General features: G+C 41.7%; 1 protein-coding gene across 6 annotated transcripts in view; it reads right to left on the bottom strand.

The window, feature by feature from the left end:
* cdc42bpab (CDC42 binding protein kinase alpha (DMPK-like) b) overlaps window positions 1–27,351 on the bottom strand; it is a 74,744-nt gene that overhangs the window by 32,330 nt on the left and 15,063 nt on the right. For all 6 annotated transcript variants that reach the window (XM_030721454.1, XM_030721449.1, XM_030721453.1 and 3 more), the window contains exons 2-5: window positions 12,900–12,991; window positions 5,827–5,910; window positions 4,494–4,589; window positions 3,589–3,737 (exon numbers count right to left, since the gene is read on the bottom strand). In XM_030721454.1, the coding sequence (XP_030577314.1) occupies window positions 3,589–3,737; window positions 4,494–4,589; window positions 5,827–5,910; window positions 12,900–12,991 (421 nt within the window). The remainder of the gene's footprint in view (window positions 1–3,588; window positions 3,738–4,493; window positions 4,590–5,826; window positions 5,911–12,899; window positions 12,992–27,351) is intronic.

Genomic DNA, 27,351 nt, shown 5'->3' on the forward strand with positions numbered 1-27,351 from the left:
ACTTATTATGACAGGAGTATGTTCCCATCTTTATTTTTAAATGCTGCAACCTAAAAATATCGTACAGCTCCAACATAAATGAGAACAACCCAAACATCTCATAATCCAGCCAATTTTCTTTTTTGATTACTAATGATGTGTTCCAGCGTTATTAGTTCAAGTTATAAACTTTGCAATCCACAAATATTCACATCTAACAGAGTCATGCATGGCATAAATCAACCAACGGTGCATCTGGGAAACCTCTGTCATCCCAACACTCGCATACTATAATTTTTCCACAGCTGTTGAGAGTTTTTCTTTGAAAGATAAGCTGTGACACTGCGTGAAAGCCACGCAGTGACCGGGAGGTAACGAGTCATCTGTAATTCCTCACATCCAACATTCTTCTGATTGGCTGCCTGTCACAAGCAGAAGGTTTGAACAGCAGGTGGGCAGGGCTTCTTTGCTCACAGCCACCACCCCCACCCCCACCCCCATACAAAGCCAATAATAACTGTCAGAAACCAAGCATTTAAACCAGTCTGAAGCCCGAGCTTTCAGCTCACAGGGATTACTGACACATACACTGACTTCAGTATTTAAAATTTGTTGAATAGGAGCATCCACCATTGTAACAGTAATAAACATAACGGATGCCTTTATGCACTGTGCTAAATGACTGCCTCTATGGGCTGGGTGCGGACCTGATAATGGATCACTTGAGATTTAGAGTGGGACCTCAGATTTTCCCAGCAGAAATTGGCACCACTGAGGAAAAAGTGAGGAAATGACTGCCCTGCAGCACAGCTACAGTCTGTGGTTGTATTTCCAAATAGTGGCTTCATTATGTGTTTAGGGGCAACTGAAATTGAGTCATGAATAGTGGGTGGATTTTTAAAATAGACATGTAATCCTATAATTTACATGGTTAATACATTACCCTAAACTTAGATATAGGAAAATCAAACAAACCAAACGCGCACATGCAAACTGTCACCAAGATAAACACCCTGATGCATGTGCACCCAAACATACAGAGGCTCATCAGATGGGACTACTCAGCAGGACACACCCTCCTCAGGGGACCTGTCTGGCTGTCCCCACCCTCTACAAAGCAAGCATACAAAATCTCCCGAGAGACTGTGTGGAAGGGAGAGCAGAGGAGGAGCCGGGGGGGTTGGTAGCGCAAACCACACCCCCACCCACACACCTCCCATACCCCATCATTATTGTCCACAAGGGGACTAGAAGAGAAACAGTGCTGTCCCCTCCTCCCGGTCCCTTTTCCAACCACCACCAACCCCCACCCACAGCCCCCCCCAGATAACACCATGCAATTAGTGGCTCCTCATTCTTGTCTCCTTCACTCGCTTTCATTCTTATACATTTCTATATACATGTCTCTAAAAGTGCACCGTCAGAGCGTGTATGTGTTTGCTGTGGTGTATTAGAGATCTGAGAAACTACAGGCACACCCAAAATACCAAACAGCATGGCCCTCCCTTCTACATCCATCTCTCATCTTTCCCTCCGTCTATCCATCATTCCCTTGCTCCTTAAACTAAAGTGCTGTGACGAACCCCGTGGCAAAAGCGACACTGTAATTATGTTAACATGCCAATGTGACTGCTTCCTGTCTGGAAGAACTGTATATCCTGCTCCCAAGGGCATCTTCTATTGGCTGAAAATTTCGTTTGGCACCTACTTCAGACAAGAGGACGCTTTCTCGTGCTGTGCCCTCTGAACAGCAATGCGCTTTTAGGTGGTGAATTTTGAATTCTTTGATATGAAAGTAAATAAAGCATCTCCAACTTGAAGCAGGATGAGACTCACATGTAACGTAAGCAAGATCGGTTGATATGACAGCTAAAGCAAACACTGCGTGACTGATGCCCCTCTTGTAACCCACATCATACTTCATCACAGTTCAGAGAGAAACATTATACATTTTGCTCTATGTGGTAGCTATAGCTGCTAATAGATAACATGGGTCCTTCAAGCTCTGTATTTTGAGCAATTCTTGAGGCAAATAGCTGGCTTTTTTTTTACAGCTAAAAGCTCTATTGCTTTTGATGAGTAGTCTCACTGCCATTTGGTGTTAAGCAAGTAGATTACAGATTTTTTTTTTTTTTTAAGCTTTTTTACTTAAAACATCTGCCCGCTGAGGCCAAAAACACTACAAGACTGATTAGAGTGAATCAACACATGGGCTAGACAAGCAAACAGTGACATAAAACTCACTAAAAACTCTGCAAATATCAAACAAAGCATCAGCAGGACCCTTTTACAGATATTTTTATACTTCAAATTATTTGATAATTGAACTTTGTTACAAGTCCTAAGGCAATGCACCCTGAGGAATCATCTGCTCCTCCAATGAATGTTTCTTTTTTGCCTTTACAGCGTTTAAATCTAGCAAGACATAAAAAAAAAAAAAAAATTCCAAACTGATAAAATTCCTAACAATCCAGCAACTGATCTTTAAAAGTGAATATTTGGGGAGAGCACTAATGCTTGTATGGAATTTTGTATACGGTGATCAAGGAATACTCTGCTTTCCCAAAGGCCATTTCAAGGATGTGTGTGCACTCAGTCAATGTGCCTCTTTACCACCACCACTAAACCAAAATACTGTGTCACACATGTGGCACAGACAGGGTTAAAACCTGTCTCATCAAGCTGCTCTTTACAATCCAGTTAAAACATCTGTAAATACCATAAATAATTGTTTGCTCTTTCCTCTGGTGCTGACATTACAGTAGCTTTGTATGCAACACTTTAAGTCTGGGTATTGTGTAAGCTGTGTGCTTCTTTAGCTACTGGCATAATAGGTTCCCTTAGAAATGATTTTCATTAAGCTACAGTAATTGTTTTCCATTCTAGCTCCCCACTGACACTAATTACTTAACTGTACTAGAGTATCTTCGCATGATTCAAATAAGCCATATTTATCTTACACTGGGCCATGGTGGAGCCCCTCAGCTCATCCCGTCTGAAATAAGCCAGTTTAGCTCATGTACCTTCAAGACCACCATACTTTCAAGCCTCTGTTCTTCTGATTGGCGGCCCCACCCAAACAACGTTTTGAAGAGCAGGTGGGCGGGGCTTCTATGCTCACAAAGCAAACTTCTCAAAATTATACAGTTGTTTCCACATCTTTGAAAGAGCGGCATTTTTGGTTGTCATCCTCAGTAATGCAAATAACCACCCAACAACGATATTTGAGCTTTAAGCTCAACAAAGGCCTACTTTATATATCTGCCACCACCAGTTACATTATAACGGTTATTTTCTAAAGCACCACAACCACAAACCTAACCTCAAATAGGAATGTTCAAAAAGGAAATAACAGCACATACTAATATACTCAATAATGAGTCAGTGGTACTGATGATTGGAACCCATGCACACGCTCTCACTGTGTTACTTATTTTCATTTTGCAACAGTAGATCCTCACAGCTGGGAAACTGCCCACACAGCAGGAATGATGTAAATATAGTAAACATCCATCATCAGGACTTATTGCTCAGTGTTGCCCAAATATAATTACAGGAGCACACATTTTGATTTCCTAATGTGCCAAAACAGCCTTCCCCAGCCCTCACCTGTGGACATAGTGTAGCTGATGAACCGAGTCGATGGCCAGGACCATCTCAGCCAGGTAGAACTTGGCCATCTCCTCCGGCAGCCGGTCCTCAAACTTGCTGAGCAGGGTCAGCAGGTCACCGCCCACATAGTAGTCCATGACCAGGTACTAGAGACACAGAAGCCACAGAAAGTGTCAGAAGCACTGCAGCAGTGCACTTAATGATAAACAGAAATCATTGGTATGACACCAATTAGGAGAACTTTTTAGACAAATGAAGAGCAGCTCTTTTTGAAACTACAGAAAACAAAGTCACACAAGAAATTAATCTACCATCCTCTAGCTCTCCTTTCTTTTTTCCTCACTGTATCATTACAACAGAAGCAGAGAAAACACCTCAATGATTTAACTTTTAGAGCTTCATCTAAAAGTAAGTGGTCAGAGGGGCAGTTGTGTATATTTTTAAGACCTGGGGAGTGTTCAGCGTAAAGCATTTGTTGTGCGAATGTGGGAAATGGAATGACAAGCAGTTCTGGCATTTGAACTCAGGGTCGTGGAGCGAAATCAGACAGTCAGGTTAATTTGAGAACGACTGCCTCGAGCAGCCAATCAGGGTGTGGAACAGCCCTGCTCCACAACCAATCAGCTAGTTCCAAAGTCATTCCTTTGGTCTTTTATGTCAATGTTTTTTGACCCTGTTGACTTCTGCTGCTCAGTTTCCTACAATGCTAAGTCATGTTGTGCTCAGTGGTAAGAAGTGAATGCATCAGCCACCATGCAGATGTGGTACTGTGTTCTAGAGTAACCATAAGTCAAAAGCGAGAGCAGAGATGTTAATGTAACGCCATGAGACTCCAGATGTTATTAAGGGAAGCACCAAAGTTACCAAATACAGACACATACGGAGCAAAGAAGACGACTTACCAGATTATTGTCGTCCTGGAAGGCATAGTGCAGGGTGGTGATCCACTGGCAGTCCCCATTTACCAGCACATCCCGCTCCTCCCGGAAACACGCCGTCTGAAGGGTGATACAACAAACCATAAAAAGAACTTCAATGTCACACATACTGAAAACAATGTGAGGTCAAAGGTCACAATCTTCGACGCAAGTGTGCGCTTAAAGCTTAAAGCCTCTTTGCTCAGGGGTAATTCAGCTTTGGATGCTTGTATGATCTCACAGAATTAGCTCTTTAGACATGCAAGCGAACGTGTTTGCAGTCGCGTCAAGTCAAAATTAAGAGTTTGAGTGTTGCACATGTGAGAGGTGCCACACGCAGGCTCTCTCACCTCCACTTCACTCAAAGTGGGGATGAGCACTGGAATGTAGGTTTACAGAAAATAGGCGACACCCCCCCATCTGATGTTGGATAATGTGGGCGGAGGTGGTTCTATTGAGCAATTGTTGTTTGGACATATGATGAATCCAGTTTATGACGTGTGGCAGTTTTGAGATTTAGCGAATAACCTGATTTCTTTAACCTAATCTATCCTGACCACCTACAGTATACCCACAGTCCTTTTAATGGGAAGTCATGTCTCTTGATGGTTAACCAGGCAATTATTTTGAATTTGAATATAAATTCATTTTCATTTTAGTTGACATTAAAACTGGAGGTAAGCCAACTGTGAAGTCTAATAAAAACCTAAAAAGTTTGGTTAAAAAAAAAGAAATAAAAGAAAAAAAAAGGCTCTAGAAATGTTTTATAAAAGCTCCGCACATCTGCACAAACGGGGAAAAAAAAAAAGCTTCATGTTTTAAACACACCCTGGCCCCTCGATGCTCTCTCACTTCAAAAAAGAAAGCAAAACTGTTCAGGCTGTCTGAACTGGCTGCTTCAAAAAACAAAAACGACAAAATAAAGCAACATTAGGTAAATGTTACAACGACAACAGCATGCTCATCTATGTGTTGCTTTACATCGTTTCCTATGTCCAGGCGTTTGCACAAACACACACATCGGGGACCGGTTTTGGTTTGTGACGTATGAGGCATGAAGATTGAAGACCCAGGGGACCAACAGGAATGTTAGACTGTCGGGAGAGGTCGATGAGAAAAACATGCAACGGCAGCTCAGGCAACAACACGTTCTGCAAGAATCCATCAGTGAAGGCCTGATCTGTGTGTAGACGGGCACTTTTTTTTTTTTTTAAATGAAGCTCAATCCTCATTAATATTTTCTGTAAAATGTTCCTCAGTACTACAAAGGCCAAATCGCTGATCAGTACCGGTAACGCTGCACACCAAACACACCCACCTCCGCTCGCTTCAGCATCTCCCACTTGTTGAGAATCTTCATGGCAAAAACCTTGTCAGTGTTTTTCACTTTCACCACTGCAACCTGCAAAAAGAAAAAAGAAAAAAAAGTTGTTATGAGAGTGAATTTTTTTTTTTTTTAATAATAATTGGTATGACAGCAAGGCTGGTGAAGAAAGAAGGCAATTTAAGAACACAGACCAACAGGAAAATACCAAACATTTAATATCTGAGCACTGAGGCAATAGGAAAAAGAGCAGGATGTGGATTGCACAAGAACAATTTTTAAGTTATTATACTTCAACAGTTACACAAACAATCAAACAGTTAAAACAGATGTGAGCAAACACTTCAGATACCAAAGGAAAAAAATGTAGTCTAAATAATCACTTTAAATGATGTAGATCATTAACTTTTGAGTTCACGAGTACGGAAACTGAATTCAAAGAATAAAAAAGGAGGAGATCAAGAATCAAGTAAAACATTGGCATGTAGGTAAGAGGAAAGTACAGGAAGGAATAAGCATGATAAAAATAAAGAACAGATGTAATATAGAGCAGGAAGAGGTTAGTGGAAACAAAAAGATGGAGAGAGATGAGAAGAGACCAGGAAGGAGAAATACAGGATGGAAGGTGGTGGAAGAAACAGCAGAGGAGAGCTGAGTATGGGGGAAGGGAAAAGGAGGGGCAGGAAGTGACCGCAGACACTACTGGGCTGCTTCAGTGCTGACCTAAAAGGCCAGCAGCAGACACACATGACCTAAAGACACACACACACACACACACACGTTTATAACAACCACAGACTTACACAGCTGGACACTTAAATGTCAGTCATGTTTTCTATTAGCAAAAATTGAATAATGCGCCCAGTGATTTGTAAATGGGCACGAAACAAGAGAAAGAAGTGCTCACACTGGTTATCAGAGATATTCCAATACTGAAATATCAAACAAGGCATAACAACAATTTTAATGACTGAACTAAACTGATGAACATAACAGTTCAGGTTAATACAGAGGATCTGTACTGCCCAGCGTTTCTACTATAATCTCACAAACCAACTATGACTGAGACGTGACAGACTTGAAAATTAAATATTGAGTATCTGCTGGCACCGTCATAGCAATCAGGTTTTCAATTTATATTGATTGTGAGTTCTTGTAAGGGTTTCAACACTTTTCCACAGTATTTGCCAGTGCCACTGTCTCACTGGACTATCTCCAACACACGCACACTCAGTGTTATCATCTTGTCACCTGCTGCACCTGGACCGTTTTAATATGGCAAAAAAAAAAAAAAAAAGCAACATTTACCAACATTGGTGGATGTCACTTTGCCGTTGTGTCATTCCAATTTTGTGCATGCCAAATATTCCAAGACAGTGTGATGACAGTGTTTCCTACAGACAGATTTTACTTGGCTGAATATCTGGTGACTCGTGGCATTTTTTCCATCCAAAGAGAAAAACATTATCCCCAAATCCCCAATAGCTTGCTAGTGGATATCTGCCTCACTTTTATTTTGAAAATGCTGCCAGCCAACAAACCCAAGTCATTGCTATTTCAAGTTTCCCTCGCCAGTCAGGCTGCTGTTGTGGCAGTCCTCTGAATCATTCTGCTGCTTTTTCAGTGACTGTCTAAGACTGCAGTCATAGTCCAACTGCACCACCTTGTTATACTTTACAGATTCCCTACAAGCTGAAGGGTAACTCAGCTGCTCACCAAAGCTGCCAAAAACTACCAGATGCAGTCAGACTGGAGTGTATGTCCAAGAGTGGGACAAGACATTCACTGAAAAGGGAACGGATTGTATTCCTCTGTTACTCATTTGTCACAAAGTACTTCAAAATAGATTTTTAGAGTGTGTGTGTGTGAGAAATAAGTAGAGGACAACAGAAACAGTGTTAAAAAGAGGTCACATCAAGTCATGTTTTAGCCTTGCTATTGTATTGTTATTGTTTTAATTCACTTCAAGCCTGACTCTTAGCCTAGTACACCCTAACTGGAAAACTCAAAAAACTGTTTTATTTGATGTTATCTATCATCCACCTGGCCCTTACTTAGAGTTTATCTGATTTCTCAAACTTGTTATCTGATTTAGTGCTCAGTTCAGAGAAACAATTATAGTGGGTGATTTTAACATCCATGTAGATGCTGAAAATGGGAGCATCAACACTGCATTTAATTGATTACTACACTCAATTGGCTTCTCTCAAAATGTAAATGAGCCCACCCACCACTTAATTCACACTCTGGGTCTTTTTCTGACATATACCACAGAAACTGAACATTGAGCAGTATTCCCTGATAACTCTCCTGTCTTATGATTTCTTAATTTAAATTTACAATAATGGATTACACAGAAGTGGGGAATAAATTTCATTACAGCAGATACTTTTCAGAAAGTGCGGTAAGCTAAGGATATAATTCCTCCACTGTTATCTTCAATGCCATGTGCCACCCCAATACAGAGCAACTACATAAACTCTACTCCCACAGAGGTCGCTTATCTCATTAATAGCATTACATCCTCACTGTGTACGACTTTGGTTACTGTGACCCACGGAGAAATTTTGCCACTCTATAAAAAAAAAAAGCCCTCCATAAAGCTGGGACATCTTACTATTCATCACTAATTGACAAATTAAGAACCCCAGGTTTCTTTGTCAGCTTAGTTACAGTGCTGAAAAGTGTCAGAGCTCTGCTGACCAAAGTATTCCTTCACCTTAACTAGTAAATGACTTCATGAATTTCATCACAAAGAAAATTTTTAATGGTAGAGGAAAAAATTACTCATAACACCTCAAAGACATATCTTTATGCACAGCTACTTTCAGTACTACAGATATTTAGACTCTCCAATTAATGTTTGAGTTAACTTCAATAGTTACTTCAACCAAACCATCAATGTGTCTATTAGACCCCCCTATAGTTGCAATTTTTCACCTTTACCACTGCACACTGCTCAGCTTTTCAGTTCAAACTGCTTCTCACACTCCTTGGACCATCTTAACAGCAAAACAATGGCCAACTTTCCCTTGAGTGATAATTGCTAAACACTGCTCTGACAAACTTGCCCCAACCTTTATATTTTGCCAAAAAAGGAGCTGCACAGGCAGCTGTGAAAAGCACTGCGAGCTGACTGCCAATGCGCATGTTCATGCAAATTTATGTCCTTGCAAATTTCTCTCATTTCCTCTACTTTGCTGACCCACAAAGAAAAGAAAAAAAAAATCCCCTTTACTTTGGCCTCCTTGACTAAATTGAAAAGTTAAATTATCAATTCAACACTGAAATATGCCTAAATGGAAAAAAAAAATTATAAAAAGCACAAAAGATACACACAAAGAGCAGAAAAGCAGTGAAACAAACAGTCACTTTATGCAACAGAGGGGTCTGTAGCCTATTAAATTAACCAAGGGAATGCTGCTAATGCAATACAATGATAACATTCCTGCAGTGTTTGGATTTCCCCAAGTGATCCCTCACCAGAGGAGAGGAGGGGACTGAAAAGGGAAGACGGGAGGACAGGGGGAGTGCACTGTTCCTGGCAACGTCTGGCTGTTTCTGTCCTTTCCTCCATCCCTCCTTCCTGTCTCATTCTTTTCTTCATCCTGTCCTTCCTCCCTGGCCTGGTGTTTATAACTTCACTATCGCTGTTAACAGTGTCTTCAAAATTTGTTTATCAGTAAGGAACAGGCATGAAACTATCCAGAGCAGGTAACTTAATTATTCCACAGACCGAGTAATTACGAGTGAAACATTGGCTACATAACAACTGAGGTCATATTTACAAGCATGCGGCTGCTGACTGGTGACTTAGTGGGACAAACAGTTCAGACATGTATAGCACTGACTGGCAGCCAGTGAGTCCACGGAAAACATGATGTTTAGAAAAACTCTTCCAACTTCATCTCAAGCACTAACCACTAACTACACCAGACTGAGCAGCAGCACTTGGCCCTTTGTGCTGATGAAGAGGCAACTGAGTCCTAATGGGAGCATACGCACAGGCAGCAGGCCAGTACAAACTGGTCCATTCATCAGGCGAACTCCACGGCATCACGCATCTGCACCATTCCTCTGCCTGCTGCTGACAATGGGAGGATGAAATCAAAACATCCTGCACTCAAGTTCTCCTCACTGCTTCTCTGACTCTCGGGTATTTTTATTCTGCTTTCCTGTGTATGCTCTGTCTGTCTGCTACCATCATCTTCTTTCCACTCTGTGCTCAACTTTCTTAAAAAAAAAACAACAAAAAAAAAACAACATGTTCAAAAATTCTACAATACACATCATTAAGAGTTATATCAAACTGATCAAAATGATAAGACCCTTCCTTAGCAGTCTAAAGGTAGCAGTGTATACATAATTACAGGTCCAGTGCTTGAGGTATCTGAATTCAACAGCCTTTAAATTTCTTTTTATCTGATGAGGCCAGACGGAGCCTCTCACAGATGTTTGGATAAAAGGACAGAAAAATGATGAGGCACTATTGTTACAGCCCCCTCCAGGATGTTCATATACATAACAAGGCAAGTCCTGTGTCAGTCTAATTCATATTTGAAATTAGCAAAAGAACAAGAAAGAAACAGAGGAAATAAACTACTACTAATTGGTTACACGTAACCAATTAGTGTGTAAGTGCCACAGGTTTGATTTGGCAGGGAGTTGTGCCTCCTCCCAGAATTGAACTGCGGATCTTTCGGTTGTTAGGCGAATGTGTAAACTACGGCACCGCTTCTTTTTCCCCCCCCCACTCGTCCAGTTTCATATTTCAGAAAAAGGCTGGTGGCATGTCCAGCTGTTGTTGCATTTCCCTGCAGCGAAGCCTTGTTAATGAAGGGGTTTCTGTCCACTGAAATGCCAGGGCCTTTAAACTGAAACAGTTACGTGAAATGTGTTGATTCATATAAGGTATGTTAACCGTTAGCCAACTAGACGTTTAAACAATGCAGCCCTAACTGGAAATACTAGTCAGTTGAACCAATCAGTCATATTTTATCAATGCACCATGACAGTTCACCCCTCTTTTCCCTCTCCCTGTTGACGGGAAGCTGTAAACAAACATGGTGGAAAGTAAGAACCGGCACGATTCTGCAGTATTCTGAAGCAACGTGTAACACATTCTGCACAGGGTTATGGAGATTAATCTGCCAGGACAGAAGGCAGCTGCTGCTAGTACTGTTAACATTAGACTTACCAAATTAATCTCATATTGTGTACTTGCAATGTTTTATAAGGTAGCATATAGCAGCATTTCAAATAAACATTTTATTACTGAAGATTAAACAGTATAAATTTAGTTTGCTCAGTTTTTTTTGCATTCAGTCCTGGGTGTTTGAGGCTCACGCTCGTGCTACATAGTGCACCAAAACTGACAAGACTGAAAAAATTCCCACCTGCAATCAGCCGATCACGCTGAACCTTGGGGAGGGTTTGCATTGAAGGATTTGGCCATATTGCTTTGTAAGGTGACGTGCAATTGGGCGTAATGTGACAGTTTTTCTGCTTGAGCCAATCAGCAGCAGCCTATCAGAAAGGCTTCACCACTGGACAATTCGGCAATCACAATAACAGTTACATTTAAATGGCAATTTAAATGGATCAAGTGGATAAGCGGGCGAAATACAATACTGACATGTTTTTGACCTGGAAAGTGGCCAACACAATCGGCTGTCAAGGCGTAAAAGAGGCGGGGAAGGAGCGTGAATTTCCACACAACTGCAAAATATTTAAATCCAGGACTGCTTGTTGAGTGAGATTTTTTAGGAAATTAGTCACCAAGAACATTCCTACCTTGTAAGAGAGACACTGGGCTTGTTTAAAGACTAATACTGTATTGTATTTCAAACTGCCTTTCTGATCTCTGTCGAGACAGAATTATGCCTTTTATTTCAAGTCGGCTTCGGTTTCCTTCCCCAGTTGGCGTAAACAAAGGTCCTGCTCACAGTTTGATGAAATGAGGTATATTTTTATGAGCTGATTAAATAGTAGAGCCACGGGACAATCACGATGTCTCCCGAGCTAATTCAATTTTTCTGCCATGCAAAACAAATGCTTTAGTGAAAGGACACTGGAAAGTTAGCACAAGGTAGCGCCATTCATGGGTCATGCTACATCACTGAACACAAGCCTGACACACACACACACACAGTCACATGACCCACATGTGCACATACCAGCACTCCCCACGGCAGCTCGAGCTAGCGTGTTTGTGTTTTGTGTTGGTGCTGCTACATGCTGCCAGGTGTGCCCCGTTTTATCTTGATTGACTTTTCGGATTTCTCTCCGTCTCGCTCCACCTATCAGAGCGCTTTCAAAGGAATTCACCAGCTTGTTTATACAGATGCTGGATAACAATGCCAGATATGAAATGTTTGGAGCTGTGCATCAGGGTTCGAGATGATCGAATCAAGGCTCTCTTTCAAAAAATAAATAAATAAAAATCTGTTTAAGCATCATCAACTGTCAGCTTACATTTATATGCGAGTTATATTATGCAACACGGTACCTGTCCCTCCAACATTCCTCAGCTTTGACATCATTACCTGAAACCCAGTGACAAATGCATTTCAACTTCCCTACAGGCACGCAGAGAAAGAGAAAACTAAACAAATAAAAAATAAACAAAAATAAACCCTCAGTGGAAGGCTCGTCAGGAATTCCACTTCATTTTCTGTTTACAGGCTCAGTGTCAAAGAAGCCTTAATAGTTCTGTTCATGCTGCAAGTAGAGTCATGCTCATGTGGCAGACCAGTGCTACGTACTGCCGCAGGAATGCAGCAGAAAGAATTCAAGGATGAAACGCAACAACACACTTGGCTTTCATAAGACAGGTATTAAGGTATAAGGGTACAAGAGAGAGCAGCCATTTGCTGCTAGATCATGTCCATTAATCACATTGTTTAAGCTCCACCTCGGGGAAGACGTTTCACATTCTGTCAAAACACAATAATTACACCATCTGCTTACGAACAAAAAAAAAAAAAAGAAGAAAATATGACTGCAGGTTTGTGGTAATGGACTGTTGTGTGGTTGAGTGTAAAGAAAAAAAACCCAAAGTGTATTACCTCGCCGAAGGCTCCTCGTCCAATCACCTTGAGTATCTCAAAGTCTTCCTTGTGCAGGCGCATCTGCTTCACTTTGGATGTGAAGGATTTGGCTGCAGAGAGAAATGAGACAGAGGTCGAGTTAATTTAAATTTATCAAAAGAAAGAATAAAAAGGAGAGGGGAAGGTACTGTTACATGCTTTCCCTAATCAACACTGGATGAACACAATTTTCCCCAAGTTGTTAAAGTTCTTAAAAAAACTAAAAAAAAAAAAAAAAAAAAAAGCTGGGAGTCAATGATCAGTCTCAAAGAGACAATCGCCTGGAGTGACTTTCATTTATTTTCCATTTATAAATGAAATCTTTGATGCTCAATAAAGCTGGAAGGTCTAAATATTCCTGTCTTTGCCCTAAATGACCAACGTGTGTGGAAACACATTTGTCTTGGTTATCTCACAACCCACAAGAAACACAACCACTGCATTCCCATGTACGAGGCCGCGTGCTATTCTAAATGGACTTTATTAAAGTGTTTGTGACCACCTGGTCCTCTTTATAGCGAATGACACCGGATGCAGAGAGGCTGAATGATAAAGCTGGCTATTGTTAGGCCTGCAGCTACGGTTCCTGGTGGAAAAAAGGAGCTGGGAGGGATCTGTAAGGGTCGCCGACGTTCCCTCACAAAGCTACACAGATTTCATCTAAGGCTCACAAAGTCAGCATTTCCCTCATTTGTGGAACGCTATTCAACCACTTCCTGGTTTACATGATCCCAGCATGCCAAGGATAACCTGGATTGGCTGCAAGTTCACCAAGGTCAGGATATTAGTTACAATGATACAGTGACTCTGATAAAGTTCAGAGATATCAGAATAAGCTGCCTGCCTATGTTTCAACTATGCTTAAGTGGTTTTAAAAGCCACATTTAGCATGACAACAAACAACCACACACAAACACACCAGTGTTTGATGCTTACATACAGAAGCTCTTTTGGTGGACAAAAGACAAAAACTCCATCTACTGTAAAACGGGCTTGTGTCGAACAGAGAAAGAGTGATCTGAGAGTGGCTAAACATCAAGCTACATTTGTCTGGTTGCTCTAACTTTACAGAAGCTCCAGTGTTGAAGGGGGGGGGGGGGCATTCTCCCACTGAGAAACAGGGAAATGCCTGCCGATATAAAACAAACAGGTCGCTCATAGCTCAACAATCTCTCGCTCTCAGTTTTCTTCACACTCCCTCTTGACTCCACCGACAGCTGGCCTGCTGTGACCGCAGGGCAGAGGGAAAGCGAGGGCCAGAGCAGTGTGCCGAAGTCTTGGCACACATTTCCACAGACCTAAAACACATGAGCAACTCAGCCATGACACTGCAGGAGGCTGGGAAATACATGACATGAGAAGGGAAAAAGATTGCTTAGTCATATCATTAATTTTCCTGCAGAGCAAGCAGACCAGAAACACAGAAGCAGTTGATCAACCGTGATATATTTGGGGTCGGGATCCAGCTTTCGGAGGGTGGCCAGGGAAACGCGACAAGTCTGCAGAAACGATGACAAACAAGGCTGTGACACAACTGAATGGTTCTTTCTCACAAAGCGTTCTTGTGTCTCATTGCTTCTCTTTTTCATGCGTTATCTGACCTCCTGACAGTGCAGGCTCCAACACAAATAAAACAGCAAGAACTCAAAGCAATACATGGCATGCTGGAACCAACATATCACATTCAAGTATCAACAAAGTCTACAGCAGAGTGTATCCACATTTATGTAGCTACAAATGTACCCACGCCTTCAGACAAGGCAAAGAGAAAAGCTAGAAAGACACTCTCACATGTGTACATACCTCTCATATTATGATATTAAAAAGACTAAAACTAATAGAAAAAAAAAAAACTGAACCATAACATTTAGAAACAATCTAAACTGAAACAAGCAGCCGCACTAAACTGATTTCAATAGAAAAACTCAAAATGAAATAGAAAGAAAAATAAATTAGTAAATACAAAACTATAGCTTTGATTTGCTGTCTTTATCAGCAATCATCACTGCATGTCTACACATGCTGATACTCCTACACACACAGTGGAGCAGGCCGGGGAAAAACTGGTAACGGGGAATAACTTGTAGCAAAAATATGAAAAAGGCTCATCCATATGACTTCAGTGCACACCACCAAGCTGGAGGCAGATCAGATGAACAGTGATTGAAACGGGTGAAGAACAGAGAGGCCGACAGGCAGATTTCACAACTTATTAGTAAGATATGATCTCCAGGCATATGTGACACTTCAAAGTTGAAAATCTTACCCTCTATAGGTGTCAAGTGTCAATTTGTGACATAATAATCAGTGAATTTTATTTATTTATTTTAAATGGCAGGCATGTTTCAGGATTACTACCACACACAGACAGTCACCCCCATTTAGCTCTGAGCTGATGGTGATCTGCCGTCCTACAGCAAATCAGTGATTTTCAGCTGCCAGAACATGATTTTATCCAGCATCTCTAGCCTGATGTGGCATGTTTGTCAGGGTAAAGATAATATCTTGCAATGAAATCCCACTGGATTCATTTTAAATCCTGTATCAAATGTAAACAATCATGCCTGAGCAACAAATAATTAGACAGATTAAATCCATTTGATATGGTCTTTTTTTTTTTTTTTTTTTTTTTACACTGGTATAAACACGGTGGAAGGATTCTGTCCAGATTTGCTTTTACACTGTAAAGAAACTCCACATTCAACAGAGTTTGTCATCCACAAACGGTAACTAGATTCTTACATAAATGTCAGATGTTTTTGATGGTTGAATCTACCTCAATATTTTCCTGATGTCGACATGCCTGCCAAAAACAACTCTGCTGAAAATCGCCTCCATAATATGCATGAAATGAGTCCCTGGATCCAAAAAGGTTTGTGCTATATTCTTGATATCAGGTGGATTTTCTTCTTTTTCCTTAAATCAACATGATATGCATTTGTGAAGACCTGATAGTAAACGTCCCATTTCCCAGTGGTAATCTGACAACCTTCCAAAAACTCTATATCCAAATACAGATCAACTCCAAAACTTAATCATATTTTGAACCAAACCATTTCTCTATCAAAGTTTTCATGTAAATCTGTTGACAGCTTCTTGAGTAATCCTGCTAAACAAAGACAGACCAACCAAACCAAACCCATAATCTCTAAGACTAATCATGATATATGTATATTGAAATTCTTCAATGAAGTCTCAATAATTCCACTTATCCCAAAAGGAGGGCCCCATTAGTAAAGCATTGTAGACACAAACTACGGGTCCCCTCCCTATGAACACAGTGGGTGTTGTCTAATGCAAACTGATGGAATTTTTACAGACACCACCTTGGACACCACTTATACCTTACATTACTTTGTCACACTCATTATAAAGTGGTTATACCAACTCAAAGTTCAGTGCTTTTAAAAAGACGACTAGGCCGTCTCTCTCGGCCCGTCTGTCCCCCACAACGCTTCCTACAGTTGACCAGACAAGTCAGAGTTGGTGACTGTTGACTCTGAATAACACAGCAAAAGGCTAAAATAAATTCTAGCTGCACTCTACAAGTAAAAGCTAGCAGGGTGGCAGGCCGTAGAGTAGGGGGGGAAGAAAGTCACGCCAGCTGAGAGGGAGAAAATACTGATTAGTAGCTGCACGCTGACTCAGGAGCTCCTCTAAAGCAGCCACATGAGATACGTCTTTCATCTCCGAGCCAGGAGCCCACAGGCATCGTCCACAACAAAGCACACATGCAAACACAGACACAAATATGTGCACACACACAGAGGTAGGTCTAATTCCTTACATCTACATCTGACACGTAATTGCTGACTTTGTCTTACTTTGGCCTTGGCAGAAATTTTACAGCCAAACAGATTACAGAAATCGCTTTACTGGACAGGAATTAAAAAGGAAAGAAAATCATTGGCCACCACTTAAACAGTAGGTGGTTTATTGAAGAATGTGCCAGATATTAACCTTTTATTCTGGCCTGTTATTTATGAATAGGTTCTGTTTCTTCATAAGTTTGAGGTTTTTTGTTTTTTTTAAATAAGAGACAAAAAAGGCCATTTTAGCCACAGATCTCAGTTCAGTTCCTCATTTACCCTGACAGTGTCTTTTTCCCATAGCTCTAAATCTACAGATTCATAAAAGACATGCCACATCCCCTTTTAACAGAGAAAACATACCATAAAGTTTGATCACACATTGAAACATAGCAACAGTTGCTATGACAAGGCGTGGTAGGAATCCACTGCAACACTGCAAAGGTGACTATCCAAGCCTCCAAGCCTTAGCATGACTGCAGCTCTTTGTTTTCTCCGTTTTGCAATGTGTAGGGCAAGCGAGCCAAGATCAGGAAGAAAAAAAGACAACATGTCAGGAAGACACTGAGGTGCAGACAAACCGATGACTACACACGCTGGACGATAAATATATATATATGCATCCTGTACAGTGCAAACGCTGACAGACACACACTTTAGCAGGAGGCCTTAGGATGCGGTGAAACTGGAAAAACATGAGTGACGCCATCTAATCCACGCAGCCAGACTAGTTTAGCCCAAAATACTGAGTGCTTATCAGTCCTATCTTGCTCCGTAACCACAAGAGAAGTTTCAGTATTTAAAAGGCAAGTGTGTTCACTTAGCACACAAAAATGATGTGCTCAGCAGACACAACAGGCCAGAGCATGGGTCTCCTCCATGCCACATCTTGAGGGTGTGTTCAAGAGAAATTTGTGTGTAACTGGGACTCAGTGCTGGGTGTACCTAGAGTTTTGTAATGAGCACAATAATGCAAATATTTCCACTAAAGTCAGTTTGGTTACCTTATCTTGTACAATTATCAACAGCGAAGAAACCATTTTTTTTTTTTTTTTTTTTATAAACGTATTCCACTGCATGACCAGAACGCTGACAGTAAGAGGAGTGCTATGAGCGTGCTACATGCTCAGTGTTCTTTAAAGTGGCCCACCCACCCCTACAGTCAATATTTGAGGGGAAAAAAAACAAATGTGTCACCTGATGTATCTGATTGTAATGCCTTTCCAAAAAAAAAAAAAAAAAAAGATTCATCAAAATAAATCACAGGGCATTACTTAAAACCATTCCCACATATTAGTGTGAATATTGGGGTTTTTGTTAAGAACAAACGGCCTGTGTGCTTTAGAGTTTATACATCTCAAACTGTCTACATACTTCTGGTTTATTCTTTGCATTTCACCAGCCAGTGACTCAGTGATGATCCAGGTGGACACAAACATGGAGACAAAGAAGCCAAAAGGGCAATCCACACCCACAGTTTTTCCAAGTATACAGGGAGTTTTAGGCGCCTGTCGCTCATCCATTACACAGACAGCTTTTCTACAAATGCTTCAACCCACACAAACTTTTAGTCTGGAAGTTTTTCAAGACTTCTATTGTAAAGGCATGTAAGGATTAGACACAGATATCAGTTATATAGCACCACAACAAAAACAGATGCCTCAAGGTACTTTATACTGTAAAGGTAAAGACCCCACAGTAATCTGGAGAAAAGCCCAATAATCAAGCAACCCCCTGTGAGGACCACCACTTTGCAACGGCGGGAAGGAAAAACTCCCTTTTAAGAGGAAGAAGCCCTCAGTCGAACCACGCTCAGGGTGGGGCAGCCATCTACTGCGAAGTATTGGGGGGTGAGGTTAAAGAGAAAAGAAGAAAGAGCAGAGGAAGACAGGACAAAACAGAGACTGAGGGAGGGAGAAGACAAAACCGTAATGACACCCTGCAGTGGCATCTAAACGTGGGAAGTGAAACGAGATGAGTGGAGAAGAAGCGCTCAGGACATCACAAGTAGTCTCACAGCAGCCTGAGCCTACAACAGCATAACTATGCGATGGTTCAGGATCACCTCATCTGACCCCAACTAAAAGCTTTATCAAAAAAGAACATTTTGAGTCGCATCTTAAAAACATCTGTCTCCCAAATCCAAAGTGGGAGCTGGTTCCACAGCAGAGGGGCCCGATAGCTGAAGGCTCTGCCTCACGTTCTACTTTTAGAAACTCTAGGAACCACAAGTAAGCCTGCAGTCTGAGAGCAAAGTGCTCTGTGAGGTCAATATGGTGCCATGAGGTCTTTAAGATATGATGTGCCCTGATTATTCAACAGTCTGTGAGGAGGAGGATTTTAAATTCAATTCTGGAAGGACAAATTCACAGGAAGGATAAAAACTAAAGAGCACAGAAGCAAAATGTAGGATAAGAGGATAAGAATGAATAAAGGCTGAACAGAGAAGTTTTTTTTTTTTTTTTTTGGGGGGGGGGGGGGGGCAGCTTGTGGGAGTAAGTGAGGCTGGCAGGACTGAGGAGGAAAAAAAAAAAAAAAAGAGGGGGGGGGGGGGGGGGGGGGGGGCAGAGCCAGAAAGACATCCCAGCCAGAAGCAGTGGCTGAGCCAGTTACAGTAAGTGTCCAAACTTGCACCCGCGATGTGCTCCAACCCCATCCCCAACTCCAGAGTGGGACGGAGGGACATCTGGAAGCCATAATGGGTGATGTAATGACACAAAAATGCTGCTCGCAAGAGAGACAGGGGAGACAAATGGAGAGAGGGGAAGAGAGGCTTTCCAGGATCTGACGTGAAGAAGGAGGATGGCATGGAGAAAGGGAAGAGCCCTGCAGATGGCCTTTCCTTCCATCTGACCAAAGTGAGCTTGCTGGATTGGATGTACAGACCATACCTCACTAGCAGGCCAGGAGCCTTCATGGACTGTGGAGACCTTTGCAGAGGATAGACTCTGTGATATATTTAAAAAACAGACCTGAATAACTAAAAGAGGTTTGGGATCATCAGCCTCTTTAATACAGCTTGTTCAAGGTGTCACTGTTGCTCCATTATGGATTTATACACACATCAACATTTCAGAAAAGATACAGGATTAGAAAATAATGTTTATATCAATATACTCTCTGACATCACGTTAAATAAAGAGCGTCTTCAGTACAGCTCTCTTGCCAGGCTTCATAAGTTCTCCTGCAGCCCAGAATGAGATCATATCAGTCCAACAATAAATAATAAGTTTTTGTTTGATGTCCGATTACAAGCTGGTCCATTTCATGCATGTGCAACACGTGCACTGCGGTGCAGGCAAACAGTCAGGTTATAGTTTTCAGAAAATCAAATTACCAGAATCGGTATGTGCAGGTCACACATAGGGAGAAAAACGAAACAAAACAAAGTCATAGTGGAATCAGTCCAGAAAATTGCAATCGGTGCAGCTCCGGTAATCGAGCTTTTCAAAGCTACCAGACTCTCTTGCTCAACACTGATTTTTAACTCACACAAACGTTTTGCTTCTAACCCAAGCAGTACTGGACAAACTCATATTTCATAGAATAAAATGACTTTTTGTAAAAGATATGAGGAAATTAATGTCACAGCTGTGCAGAAAAGAGCTGCCTGACAGAAAAGCAGTCAAAACAGAATTTAACCTAAAATTCACACTTGTGTTTCTGTGCCGGTCAACACTCCTAGCTGGTTTATAACCTACTACAGCCTACAAATACTGAGGGGATTTTTGATCAAAGTTGCCCGGCCTCCTAAAGCTTAGCAATTTGGAATGCACAGTCATGTGTTTAAGATGACAGCTGTGGCAGTCACATAATCACAATACACACCTCAGATTAAAGGATGCTTGCATGCTAACTGAAAGTGCGTACTCAGGCTAAATTACTGTGTTTGGTTCAGCACTGTATGAGTGCAAAAACATGCAAAGATGGCATAATGAGGGGGTCATCTTAGTCTGAATACAGCTCAAGCTCTGTGTGAAAGGGACGACTGCCTCCAAGGACGCGGATCACAAAATACGGCCTTGGTTATTTTTCATATAGTTAAAAATAAATAAATAAAAGTATCAGCTTGCGGTTTCAAATGGTCACTTGCGAAATTATTACAGAGGATATTTATATATGCAACATTTTAGCTCCACTGCGTCAGCAGAAACTTGCTCCTGTATCATTTTCCTGCTTCTACTCCTTGTGTCCTAGGAATGAGGTCATAAAGCCGTCATTCCCAAACAAAAGTGTAATCAGCTTCTTGGTTTAAAAGTTTCCAGAAAACAGCATGAAGAATGAGATATTCACCCTCTATTTTTAGAAAAACGGCACCATTGTAAACTGTTCCACACCCATCATGCCCCATTTTATTCAAGGCTTTGGTCTCCTACAAATAACAGCTGCCTGATTACAAAAGTGCTTCCCAGCTAAATGAAGGCCGAATAAATACTATTAAGTGAGGGCTGAATAAATAGTACAGCAAGGCCATCAAAGGAAAAAATGAAAGCTGTGTGATTCTAATAACCTACTCCTTAAAGAAAAGGTAAAGTGACTAAGCAACAGGTAGAGAAAAAAAAAAAAAAAAAAAACTCTTAGCAATTCAGCAGCAAGTAGCTTAAAAACATCCAGTAAATTACACAAATTACAGATGGAAACAGAACCAGGCCCCTTCATGTCACAACCAGAGGCTCCCCCAACAGATGTGCACTGTGAGGCACAGCCAGCCCCGATAAAAGGTTTTTTGCACGTCTCACTCCCTCTTGACTCGTGCACAGCTGTTGGGTACCTACAGGTGATGTCCTGGGGCACTGAAAAAAAGCCCAGAACACATATTTTGCAATGTATGATGCATGCCAGCAGCCAGAGAGGTGGGAACACGCCGTTAAATCAATCAGAAGAACCGGAAATCCGTGAAAGGCAAACTGGGGATCTCTAACATAGCACACAGATGAGCCCTGGAGCATTAAATTGTATTTAATACTAGTCTGCACACCAGCGACACCAAAATTCCCAGTGGTGTCTGTGCGCAGTAACCCTCCCCACTCCCTCCATTCCACCACAACCAACCTCAAATTCCACTCAATGTCATTTTCCTTTCCCTGCCATCCCTACCACTTTCTTTTCCTTTCCATGCCTTCATCTCTTCCAGCATATAAGCCCCTTCTCTCCCTCTCTCTCTCTCTGTGTTTCTCATTCTTGGTCTTTTCCATCTGCTTTAGTCCATGTTTCCTGCTCCATCACACTAATAAGAGGGCAGGAATGGTCAAAAGCCTCAAACTAAACAATCTGTGCCCCACAGCATTAAACACACAAACAGGATGTTCCCAAAATATTAAAAAAAAAAAAAAAAAAGCTCAAACACCACAGAAAAGGAGAGGGCAGGGCTTGACAAAACAATAGATCAGATCTAGTGTGTGTTACAGCTCAGAGACTGCTGCAGTGAGCATACACCCAAGCCAGGCGATGTGAGAAAAGCTGCCTTGGAGGGGCTGGGCTGCATCACTTTCTGCTGGCTACACAGGAAGTTTTCACAGTACTTCAAAGAAGTCTCCAAGCCAGCACATTGACCTGTTCAACCCACACTGCAAACAAGTCGATTTACACAATTCTGTGTCAACACAGCGTCCCGATACCATCTGCAGATAAAGAGCCAATATAAGAGGAGCCTGCCAGGCCATGTTACCCAGCTTGGCTGGCTCTCCTTGCTGTCTGCCACTCTGTTGGTGGTGGAAGCACCAGGTGCTGCATTGTTCCTCTGCTTGGCATTGATCGTACACATTGATAAGGCAGCAGGATTTCATGATAAGCACAGTGCTGTGCAATTCAAGTCATACAGACAATCCTGATCATATTACAAGATATAATAACTAAATCTTAACTGACAATAGACTGGAAATCAAGGCCACCTGTTTTATTGATAGAGATGCAGACTGACCAGTCAGGGACTGGAACTGGCTGATTTCCAGCATTCTTGGTCCAGACTGCCTCGTCAACTTCCCATATGTCCGATTGTGAGCTGCTCCGTTTCATCCATGAGCAACATGCACGCAGTGGCGAAGGCAAATACACACACACTAACCTGTTAGCGTGGAAGCTTTTCACTGTGAGTGAAGACACAAGGTTCGCCAAAGTACAAATAGCGCAGAGACCACCACAAAAACAGTCATAACAACAAACCTAATCAGACACTTAAAAAGGAAAGCGGCTAAAGCTAAAGAGATCCAGAGCCAGCCACAAGCCAGCAGCCTCGGTATGAGTGAAGCATCAAATCAGTTATGAAGAAAATTATGGAGATGGCAAAAAGATAAAGTGTCATTGTCCTGTTATCTACTGAATTTATAAATATACTGGAAAATGATGGAATTACCTGACATTTGTTTTGTTATATAAATCTGTTGCACCTGCTTTTGTTTGTTAATGTAATTAAATTGAATTTATACACAGATTTTTTTTTTAAAGTAGTTACTACTGAAATTAATTTATTCATTTAGAGAAAGGGCTTGGCCTTGTTAGCCCCAAAAAGACGTTAGCAAAAAAGGGAAAAGGGAGGAGAGAGGAGGATAGCGAGACTCGCTCACAGGACTTTGGTTAAAACAGGTAGTTAAAAACGACACTGAATTTGTAAATTTTTATATTTAAAAAAAAAGGTCCATCCCAGGAATGCCTTTTAAAAAGATTAAAAAAAACAAAAAAAAACAGATTTTTTCCAAGGCAAACGGGTCTGACTGACTTAAGAAATATAAGTGATGTTTTTGCTGCATCTTCTCCATGTTGGAAAGAGGTGGATGTTACCAGAGAAACAGTGACAGTGACAGTTGTATGAATCTTCTGCTTTTACTGCCATTGCTGCTCAGTCCAAGGAACAAATTACTTTATGGCAGCCTCACAGTGCCTTCGCAGGCCACATCAGCCTGAAAGGAAAAACACTACAAGGTGGTTACAAGAGCCAGCGATAGGAATACCGGGCGTGGACTGTGGGAATGTTCTGCGACACGGGCAACCCCCACCCACCCCCACCAATATCGAGCGCGTAAAAATTCCAGTCGGCACAGCACAAGAAAGCAACTGTACTTGGGTACGGCATCCAACTTCCAGCAGCACTTCATAAATTTCCACATCAGTTAAATTAAAGTCACCAGACATTTAAACAAAAGCAAGAATTTATTGCCAGTGGTGTTCCAGCACCAACATGTCACAACACCCTGACAGATATTACAGCACACATTTCCTATTGCCTTTTCTGGGCTCATCTTCTCTCCGAGCTTTTTTTTTTTTTTCCCCCCTTGAGAAGTCGGCAGCTTGTGGAAAATGAGGGGGGTTGTTTCTGTGCTACAGTCATCTGCAGCTCGACTGGTACAGCCCAGCACTGACACTGCACCATTTAAGGCTTTGATTCCCAATGGGACCACCCATACTATAAATGGATCCATCCAAATGGATTAACGCACCCACTTATTTGTCCATTTCTGACGAGCTCCAAATTAAAAGCCAAGTGGCTGACGATGATGACAGCATTTAGATGGCTCTGGTACAGACTGAGAGGGAGTTTCAAGTGCCAGGTAAAGAGAACTGGACCATTAAAAGAAAAGGGACGCTCAGTAAGAAAGATAAACAGGGGTGAACAGTGGAAGGAGGGGACGTTGGTGAGAGTAAAACTACAGTCTGTATACACACATGCTAAAGGAAACACTTCACAGACTAAGATGCACATATACTCCACCCCACTTCTTCCACTGCCATCAACCTGAGAGCCATTTACTCTACAGATGACGCAGACCTTTTCTACTCAACATTAAGATGTGTTCAGGCTCTGTGGTGCTATATGTCATGATAGAGGTAACCTAAGATCCCTTTCATTCACTGGAAACCTTCCCAGGTAGGTGTTTTCAAGCTGAAGGTGACAGGAAGAACCTGAAGCTACGGCCGAGGAAAGAAAAGAAAAGAATAAGTGACAATGCCATCGAGAAAAAGCAGGTAAAAATTAAACCTGCTGTCATGGTGGAAAGGCTGTCCCTACATGCTCTGGGACATCTCTCTAGGCATCCTCTGAATCAGTATTTAGAAAAACCGGAGGGTACAAATCAGTCAAACCTTGTTGAAATTTAACACCGACGCTAAACAAATCAGCTGCCAAAGCAGCGAACAGAAACGAGCTAAGCTGCACTAGACTGATCTTTTCTACATTTTCCCCCAACCAGTCTCTATTTTCATCACTGATCTGTAGAAGAGCCAACTCTCAAAAACACTGCCTAAAAGGCAATGACTTCCAATAAATAAACAAATAATTTACACAAGCCATTCTCTGTCCTCCTCCCTCTGCTGCTGCTGCTGCAGATTCACTGCCTGCAGGCATCGCTACAATAGATATTCACAAGAATCTACGAGATTCTGCCAAATTTGAAGAAATGTGGCAGCTACAGACAAGCTAAAATGAAAGCAGTCTTTATGTAGAGTAACAATGCTCATAACAACATGAGCCTAAGAAATATGCTGCAGTTGTGTAAAATGTAGCAAAAGTTAAAAAGACCGCTGCAGTGAAAATACTTGTTTTAAACATGTCTTAAGCTTGTTTAACAAGCTCTTTAGTAAAGGCCACTTTAGGTTTCAACTCACAAAAGTGATTGCACTCAGAATGACAATCGCCGTCAACTTGAGAAAAAAAAAAAAAAAAAAACATCTCTCTTCACTGCCTGCTAAGAACAGAGGCTGCAGCCCACATGGCAAACTATTTTCCTTCATTTGGCTCAGGTGCTGTGATGCTCAACTCTCAGAAAGGTCTCAGAGCACCTGTCCAACAGATACAGGTCTAGAGACTGGTTGTCAACCACCTGGCAACCTTTGGTTACCAAGGAAAAATGTGTATTCCACGAACAGCTGAGAGACGGTTGCCGGCCGAGTGAAATCAGTTGCAAAAAGGGTGCTTAACCAATTAAAAAAAAAAAAAAAACCCTTATTGTAATTGTTTTGGTCGCTAGCCACTGTGATTGCCACAGCTGCACATAGTTTGCATGAAACACACAGATTTATAAATGAAGAATGTTTGCTTTCAAAGTAAGTCCCTTATTGCGGCAACCAGCATGTTTCAAAGGGCACGACTTTTATTTTGAAGGCAAACATCCTCCATTTCCACTCTGCATCACAATCTTGACAGTTTCATGACTGCCTGAAGCAGGGCTCTTCAACTCCAGGCCTCGAGAGCCCCTGTCCTGCAGGTTTTACATGTGTCTCTGCTTCAACACACCTGAGTCAAATATAGAAGGCATTTGCAGGACTCTGGAGAACTTGACTGCAGACTGAGGAGGTAATTCAGCCATTTGATTCAGGTGTGTTGGATCAGGGACACATCTAAAAGCTGCAGGACAGGGGCTCTCGAGGCCTGGAGTTGAAGAGCCCTGGCCTAGAGAGTAGTTGGCGAGTGTTTTCAGACAGGTCAGCCTCTTCCGTGCAAACTATGGGCAACTAAAGCAATCGCAAGGAGGTTTTCCAGGCAGCACTGTATACGGTTTTGCGACCAACTCCACCTAGCAACAGCAAGCAACTGGTGATTACTGACAGTCTCTAGGCCCAGGTGACTTGATTGCTCCTGAAATCAATTGCTAAATCTTTGCTTTAGCAATCGATTTCACAGTGACATCAAGCAAACTCAAGCAATTCCTTGCAGCTTTTTGGGAACACTCATTTTTCCCTAAGGATGGTTGGTGCCAAGGTGGTTGCAAACCACTCTCTAACCGGTATGACTGGGGCCTAAAGCATAGACACAAACTTCTATTTTTATATTAAAAGGTTATTGTCTATAGCACACCAGCACTTTTCTGTCATCTTTTTTTGTATCTAATCTTCTTGATATAGCTCATCAAAACCAAAGCTCTGTTTTATTTGCAGTCCAGTAGACAAAGAAAAGACGACAATATTTTATTTCATACTGAACTTGAGTGAGAGCCAAAATAGTGTCTACTTCAAAACTTATTTTTGAACTGATTCTAAATTAAACACCACCAAGAAGACTTTGGGTTTCAAATGTGCCCTGTCTTGTCTGTGCACCTACTGGACTGTCTGAGAAAGCATTACATACTGACAACATTGGTAAATTTGCTCTAAAGAATCATTGCATAACTAAAGCCTGTCTAGACGAGCATGGACACGAGTTTAGAGCAAAGCAAAATCCAAAAATACTGTTTGAGACAGAAAAAGGGTCTTTGTCAAGTTATGTAAACTGAAAAGTAAAAAACCTAAGTCCCTAATAATGCCACAACACTGGATCAATGTTTTCCAGTGCAGGTGGAGGCCCCTCTAGGTTCAAGCGAATATTGGGAAGGCTGTAAAGTTAACAAAAACTGAAATATGGAGAAAACCACTAAATTACGGCTTTCTGCTCCCAAAATAAATGGAGGGGCCATGAGTGCTACGCTATATATACACTTCCCACTCTACTGCAGCTCTGCACAACAGACACTTTCTAGGCCACAACCAGTCCCGATCATTGCGAAAAATACTAGCTCGGCTACTAATTATAACCTCCAGAAGAAAGGTGTTGGTGCTGGGACTTGTAACCAAAAGCATGCTGAAAATATTCATCTGGCAACAGCTGGGCGTGTTAGGACGCGTTGCCTGTTCAGAGCAGAAGGAAGGTAGGCACG

Source organism: Archocentrus centrarchus, chromosome 24 (genome assembly GCF_007364275.1).
Source record: "Archocentrus centrarchus isolate MPI-CPG fArcCen1 chromosome 24, fArcCen1, whole genome shotgun sequence".
Taxonomy (NCBI): domain Eukaryota; kingdom Metazoa; phylum Chordata; class Actinopteri; order Cichliformes; family Cichlidae; genus Archocentrus; species Archocentrus centrarchus.